Raw genomic sequence first — 7,641 nt, 5'->3', positions numbered from 1 at the left:
GTCTTCAGAATTGATTTTGGCATCTCTACCCTGTGGTCAGACCGTGGCCCGTGACATGTTTTGTGAATTCTCCGGCCGAAGCTCCAAATAAACCGTCAGTGTTTGCCATCAAAGCTCCAGCTCTCGTCGCGTCTCTCTGAGTCCTGATTGTCTCCAATTGCTTCAGAAGTTTCCCCCACATATTTCATTAAGCTAATCATACTTTAATACTAAATATATATATATATATATATATATATGTTTTTGCTCAGAGTGAATCATTGCCTTAAACGGAGACAATCTTTGGTGGAAAATGGTAGCACATCTTCTCTCAATCTCTGAAGCTCATCGTTGCATAGAGGAAACATCAAGGGTGTAATAAAAACAAACATCAATCATCATGTTTTCATTACCACACAATCATCTTTTAAACTTGAATAAATGTTAATGTGATCCCCCTTTTACAGTCATAACAGAGTGTTCTCTTCCTCGATTTAAAGGCACACAGCAACAGTGTGCACAACACTTTGGATGTGAAGCACAATGAACTGCATCTCATCCCACACTAATATGTATGTTCATGATTGTAATGTTTCATGCAAACCATGTTTTGCAATGTCACGCAAAATATGAATTATGACCAAATGTGAGGCAGCATAACCACAGCTAACAGAGTGATAGATCCTCTGACATTTTTTAATTGAATCTGACTAAGTACATTTACTCAATTGCCATACTGACAAATCTGAGGTACTTTTTCTTTACTTAGGTATCTCCAATTAATGCCACTTTACACTTTTTGCTCCACTAAGAAAGCTTCAATTAATTTACAATATAATTTATTTATATAAAAAAGAGTTGAATATATGAATATTATGGATTAATCCGCCGTTGATCCCCAACAAATGCGTTATTTAATTAATCTAACCAGATGATGATGCAATATTATGTTTATTTGATAAATTACACTAACATTGAATACAAATACAGCTGAAACAATTACTAAATTATTATTTTAGGATTATTTGAATAACTGTTTGAGTCATTTTTCATTTAAAAATATTTCCTGTTTCCTGTTCCACTAACATGAAGAGTTGATGTTTTTAATTTTAATAATGTAAATAATTGTTATTGATAAAACATGATGTTGAAGTTTGTGAGAACATTGTGTCAGCATTTTTACTATTTTCCTTATTTTTACAAACGAAACATAAATTGATTATTGGTGAATAACATCTGCAGATTTGTCCTTAATGAAAGTAATCATTAGTTAATCAAAACAAGCTTTAGTGATTTACTTTGGGTTCATTTTCCTGACTGAATTAACTTGCTTTTACTCAAGTAACACTTTCAGATGAGGACTTTTAACAATTATGTATCAGTACTTTTGTTTTAGGATCTGAGTACTACTTCCTCCAACACTAATACATTATAATAACAACTGCTACTACACAATGACATTGATTCAGTATATTGTTTTATTCACAAATACACTTTATACTCCTCATTTTAACACATAACAAAACAACAAGGTTTATGCATTGAGATGTCTTAACAAAAAACAAACAAACAGATCATATTTGGCAAAATAAATTAATCCAGCCATGCACTTCAGGAGAGGACAGAGAACAGAGGACAGAGAGTCCTTGGCGGTATAAGACTCAGAAAGAGAAGCACTCGCAGCCTGCAATAAGCATCGTGCTTGAAAATAAAAGACAGAAGAATTTGTCCTCTTTCAGGTGGAGAGACGGAGGTGTTTGAAGGCTTAACATTTCAGTCTTATACTTTTATTTTTGTCAATAAATCCTAAGAATAGACCTTTATCTAATACAACCCGAAAACCTGAAATATCTTCTTCCTGTGTGCCATAGAGCTCCATTGTTGTTCAGAAACTATTAAAACACATCAATGAGCCTCACTGATGCCCTGGTGACATGTTCCTTTATTATGAACACACACACTGTCGTTTATTTTCAGCCAATACACACACAACGTTCCGCTGCCACAAATACTCACTAAAGTACCAAATGTGGATTCCTCTGCCACTGAAAGTAGTCCCCAATAAATGCACCATTTCCTCTTGTTTGTTTGTTAATAACTAAAGTGAGCAGTAGGGGCCAATCAGCTTGGAGCTCAGAGTGACTGACAGGAAAGCAGAGGATACGTTTTGGTCTTTTCATGGGATTTGTTGAAATGTTGAGTAACACCAGCCTTATCATTTAAAGGAAGCATCCTCCATCATCCACTCACACTGTTAAATATCAGTGTGTGAGTTTTTTCAAATTCCTACAGAAATGTAGCTTCTTTTGGAAAACCTGACTTTAATTTTCTGTCTATTTTTCCTATTCTTGACGGATTTGTACCTGTATGGTTGTTCTTAGTCTTAGCAACCACAAACAGATTGCTGCTTATTGGCTTTAGATACTTTCAATGCTTTCTGCCTCAAAACTCACATTTTCTGCAGCTGGCAAAATCTGAACATGTCTGAAATTGTCGAGTTATCGGCAAGAACAAGAAACATCCCTTCATGCTACCTCCTTGTTTGAACAGATTTTTCCATTAAATAACACATAAGAAAAGTCAAAGCTATTACAATGATGTCCACGCTCACATACACCACATCTTCTTTCTCACAGACACATCCACACATTTAATAAATAAGATAAAATAGTTATTTCTCCTACAGGTGTCTTCCATCCACTAGGTCCTTAACAGCTAGAGATATATTTAGTTATCAGGGGGTATTGCATACAATTTAAAGGCTTATTTAATTCCACTTAAAGGATCAGTTCTGGGATAATAAAAAGGTTTTGTCTTCCCTCCTTTTCCAGAGTGAGATTAGAGGATTGACATATTTGAACGCCTCCAGTACAGAGATACAGGTTATGTGTTTAATCAACCACAGGACAACAGCGGTGGTTCAAGATGGAGACAGTTGTCTAAAGAATTTAAATAGAGGTTAGTTTTGGGCAGAAATTCACAGATTTCTGCAAATCTACTCTGCTCCTAATGGGGGGGGGAAAACCCATGCATGAAAAGCAAGTAAGGAAAAAACCATTGCAGTGAATTCCTTAGAATCCTACATAATCTAACATAGAGGTAAGAAATGGGTTTTCCCTGCCTAAAGTCTTTTAGCTACGCTAAGCTAACACATCCTGGACTTATCTCTGTATTAGAATAACTGAGGTTAAATATCTATAAATCTTCTAAAACGAGATGGAAAACAAGCGTATTTCACAAAATGTCCAACTGTTCCTTTAACCGTTACGCTATGTGTAACTTTTCATGTGATGCTGCTCTTGATGTTTAGTTACTGAAAGCAAGTATTTGTACACAGAGTAAACGATGGTTTGAACATTAAACACAGATAAATGAGAGAAAACTGCATTTGCAAGCGAAGATCTTTCCCTAGGTTTTTCCCTTCCGTGCTTTCTTTGATATAAAACATTTTAAACCAGCCGTGTTGGCCGACATGATCCCGCTGTGTGCAGTTAATGTACGTCACTGTATAGGTGTTTAAATATTAGCTACCCTGTTTCTGGCATGTGAAGCTGCCAGAAAGCACCACCGCAGCTTCAAAACAACATAAAAAACCTTCAAAGAATAGCATAGCAAAACAGCTATCTTGTCCCAACAACACAAATACCCCCGCTGACATGTCCTTGTTTAGTGAAGCTGATGTTGGAAGGTATCCGGTCCTCTGCTGTGTGTTTGTGGGGGGACGAGCCGGCTCAGTTGAAGGACTCCTTGTTGATCCACATGAGGGTCCGCGTCTCGTTGGGCTTGCACTCGTAATCGATGCTGTTGAATTTGTTCCCGAACTGGCAGTGCTCCCTCTTGTAGTAGTTGTAGTACTTCGCCTGCCAGACCGTCTCAAACGTCCCGGCTTTGATAAACTGGACAGGAACAGAGATCATGGTCAGCATTCACAGTGGAAGTAATCATATATTTTACTGACAGTTAATGTATAAATAACAAACTGTAAAAATACCCTGTTGCTAGTCTAAGGGATGCAATAAAAAACTCACTTAAGTGCTGAAGTATTGGTGCAAAAATGTAGTTAAGTACCAAAAGTAAAAGTAACCATTAAACGGATTTAGGTTGTAAACACAAAACGCATTAAACTATGATAAACCTCTGATGTACTGTAGGCTATCCAGCTTTAGCTTTTGATGCTAATAGGCTACGCTTGTACTTTTACTTGATTTTGAATATACTTAAAGGCCTAACTGAGTCTTTATAAACTGTAGTATTGAAATGTTCACTAACAATATGTGTAATCAACAATCAAAACAAGACTCAACATAGCAACAACCCTTCAAGTACATTAGCTACTAAACCAATCAAAGTGCGACTGCAGCTACAAATAATTCAAACCTGTCTGAGTGCTACATGCAGAAATAAGAAGGGTGTTTCTGTGTTTTTCTATTAGCTAGGATACTTAGTACTTCTTCCTCATCTGGAAACAGCCTCTGATATCTGGTAAATGTCGCTGAGACAGTTTTCTAACCTCCATAGCGACTTGCACGGGTTGCCGGTCTCCGCTCTTGGTGTGCGGGACGCCCTCGGTGTCGTACTTTCCGTGATAAACCACCGACTCCTGGTCCCGTGACTGCTCCTCCAGAGGGAAGACGATGCCTCCGATGTTCATGTTGCTGTGAGGAGGAAGAGGAGAGGAGTTTGATATTATATTACAAGCTTTTAGGGATAAGACAGCTGCAGATCTTGAGTGCTGACTCTTCTCCTTGATCTGTTGTGGCTTGGCATAGCTTCTTTTATAGCTCACTTTGGACATCAAAATATATTTCTTTCAACATTATTTTTTTTGTAAAATAACAACCCGGGCAGAATAATATAACAATATTCAAGAATGTCACCTTGATGCCAGAGTACACCATAATACAGGACATTGGGGGAAAATAAAACAAGATAGTTACAGAGAGGTAAAATATTCAAGGCTTTATTTTCATTTGCACATACAGTGTAGATATGGCAATGAAAAATGTGCTCCTCCAAAACATAACAGGCCTTTTGTTTACATTTTGTTTTAAGTGTGATAAAAAGAAACAACAGACATGTCTGACTCAAAAATGAGAGTTGGATTCAATGCTTATTTGAATATAAAAGGAACAATTGTGTTGTCTGTCTCCAGAAATGTCAAAAAAAGATAACATATTTGTAATCTATCCAGCTTTTCCTTAGTGAATTTGCTCAATTTAAGTACCATATCAACTAAGATAGGTCAAATGTTTACAACCATATGTCGCGGCCTGTTTGCAGCGGGGCTCTGATATTGTTTTACTCTGCATTGTGCTAACATAATCCTACAGTAAAAGTGTACATATTAGTCGTACTCCACGCCTATACAGCATGCCCATCAGCATATCTTTATCAAAGCCTCACAGAGACTAAACCTATGCATTTAGTTGATTTCAGTCAACTTTTTAAAATGTACCATTGCTCACAAACAACTACCCTAAAACCTTTGAACTCAAACTAATTTGGGCATATCTTTAGACCTTTATACAGCTACTGTAATCACCTTTTCTAAATTGCAACCATTTCAATTTGCACATCTTAGGTATGCAGGCTCTGGGACTGTGTTGTGTTGAAAAAAGGTTTTTGTATATACAGTTATTTATTTAGGTTGTTCTGTCGTGAGTCGTGAACATATATACTGTATATATAAATATATATCTATTTATAAAGTACAAGTCCCTCAAAATTGTACTTAAGAACAGTAATTGAGTAAATCTACTTAGGTTAATCACTGGCTATAGTGTCAGCTCAGTCTATTAATAACAATGCATTATCAGCATGGGGAGCAGGTCCTAATTCTCCCGTAGGTCCTCTATTCCTATTTTGCGTGTACAGTATCTTTGTTATTGTACATATTAATGAGTCACCTTCACATAGGTCCCTCCCATTGTTTGGTGGACCCCGCCCTGCTGCACACGCTCATTCCTCTTTATCTAATCCAACAACACACAGCCGACATGAGCTGTTAGTGTTTGCACATCAGAGAGCGACGAGGCTTCCTGTCACCACCAGCGATACAGAAGAAAATATCATGATTCATTCAGGAGGAAATGTGATGCTACAGGCCTGCAGGAGGAAGGCCAAGGAGCCACTAACATGCCCGGATATTACTGCTTTATTTTGTATGTCTAAGCATTATTGAACCGCAATGATGGTAATCCATTGTATAATGGGCGTTTTACCATTTTAATTCTAATTATATTTAATTAAGTGTCTACTCTTGTGCCTCCTGCTGCAGATAAACCGCAATATCTGACCCTAGAATGGCGAAATTAATAATAAAAAGTGGTTTGAATTGCATTTCCTCTTACATGGCCTCGACGGTTCCAGGCTTCAGCACCACCTCGATCTTGTATTTGGATCCTGTCAGCAATTTGATGGTCCGGTTCTGGCCGAAGCGGGTCCCGTCCACCTTGAAGAACACGGGCCCGTCGTTGGGCTGGATCCGCAGCGAGATGGCAATGTCGACGATCGGGGGAACACCGTCCATTATCCCGGGTTCAGAGGGTCTCTAACGGGGTCAGTGCTCGGTGTTGGGGGAGCAGACGGAGGAAGATGTGGTGATGCTGAGGAGGACCACAGTCAAGCAGGGCACTAAGGGACTTCCGGTTGTGTCTTTCAAAATAAAAGTCTGAAGGCCAGAGTCATGTGATGCAACCATGGATGCAACTCAATTATTTCTTAATTGTATTTAAAAAAAAATCCAGTGTAATTACCAAATGCTGAACCCAACAATCAAATATATTTCTTTAGCAATTGACAAAAAACAAGAATATGCACGTTTGTATATTTCAATGAAAATGATAGTGCAACTATTTGTTAATTAAAAAAAAAAACATATATGCACATATTTTGGTTAAGGCTAGACGATAATGTTCTCTTTTTCCTTGTCTCCTATAAAAATAAATCAAATATACCAAGGACATTGTGTAGCAAATGTGTTGTTGTTTTAGACTCAATTTCCAATACGTTTAATCAAACCCAAATAAGTGCCAGAATAAAAAGAATCACAATTTCTTGTAGCCGTTATATTGAAGTGCATTTAGTCTAAATTGATCAATGTAAATGTACAAAATATATTTGTTAGTTCTTTCTGCAAGATGTATCATTTAAATCATGATGAAAGAAAGGAAATATATTATAATTAATAATAATAATGCATTTATATATATATATTTATGGCAAATATGGGCGCCTTTCAAAACTCTCAAGGACACAGAGCATAATTAAAAACAAGCAACAAAGAAGGTCAAACAGTAATTCGAGACTTAAAAAACAAAGACTTAAAAACAACAATCAGTTTTTAGAGGAATAAAGATATTGAATACACCAGTTTAAAAAGGTGGGTTTTCAGGCAGGATTTGAAGGTTGAGAGTGAGTCCATATTGCAGATGTCTTGTGGGAGAGAGTTCAATAGACGGGGGGTAGAGTGGCTGAAGGCTCTTGACCCTTGTCAGGCGGGCAGAAGGTACAGTGGGTGTTTCTCAATGTCGAGGAAGGCTGCTCCAGAGCCACTATTTCAAGGATGCTACGTCATCGAGTCCCGCCGAAGGACTGTTCCAATGTCCAGGATACTTGGAATTCTACCGAGGCCGGCGTCCTTCGTTGCGGGAAATTTCGAGG

General features: G+C 37.6%; 1 protein-coding gene across 1 annotated transcript; it reads right to left on the bottom strand.

Annotated features, from left to right (window-relative positions):
* Positions 1 to 1,439: 1,439 nt before the first annotated feature.
* cnrip1a (cannabinoid receptor interacting protein 1a) lies at positions 1,440 to 6,836 on the bottom strand. Its single transcript, XM_079680257.1, has 3 exons — positions 6,330 to 6,836; positions 4,490 to 4,634; positions 1,440 to 3,875 (listed from the first exon to the last, which is right to left on the bottom strand). Exons 1-3 carry the CDS (start codon positions 6,506 to 6,508, stop codon positions 3,711 to 3,713), a joined length of 489 nt encoding a protein of 162 aa, XP_079536383.1. The 5' UTR covers positions 6,509 to 6,836; the 3' UTR covers positions 1,440 to 3,710.
* Between the last annotated feature and the right edge of the window lie 805 nt (positions 6,837 to 7,641).

Source organism: Notothenia rossii (genome assembly GCF_949606895.1).
Source record: "Notothenia rossii genome assembly, chromosome: 1".
Classification (NCBI taxonomy): Eukaryota; Metazoa; Chordata; class Actinopteri; order Perciformes; family Nototheniidae; genus Notothenia; species Notothenia rossii.
Note: the sequence above shows the minus strand (reverse complement) of the source record. Positions and strands in the feature narration are given on the sequence as shown.

Coding starts and splice junctions, on each gene's coding strand:
- cnrip1a (XM_079680257.1), bottom strand. CDS start 6,508: ATGGACGGTGTTCCCCCGATCGTCGACATTGCCATCTCGCTGCGGATC. Junction 4,635..6,329: donor CCTGGAACCGTCGAGGCCAT/GTAAGAGGAAAT, acceptor TCCTCCTCACAG/CAACATGAACATCGGAGGCA. Junction 3,876..4,489: donor CCGTGCAAGTCGCTATGGAG/GTTAGAAAACTG, acceptor GTTCCTGTCCAG/TTTATCAAAGCCGGGACGTT.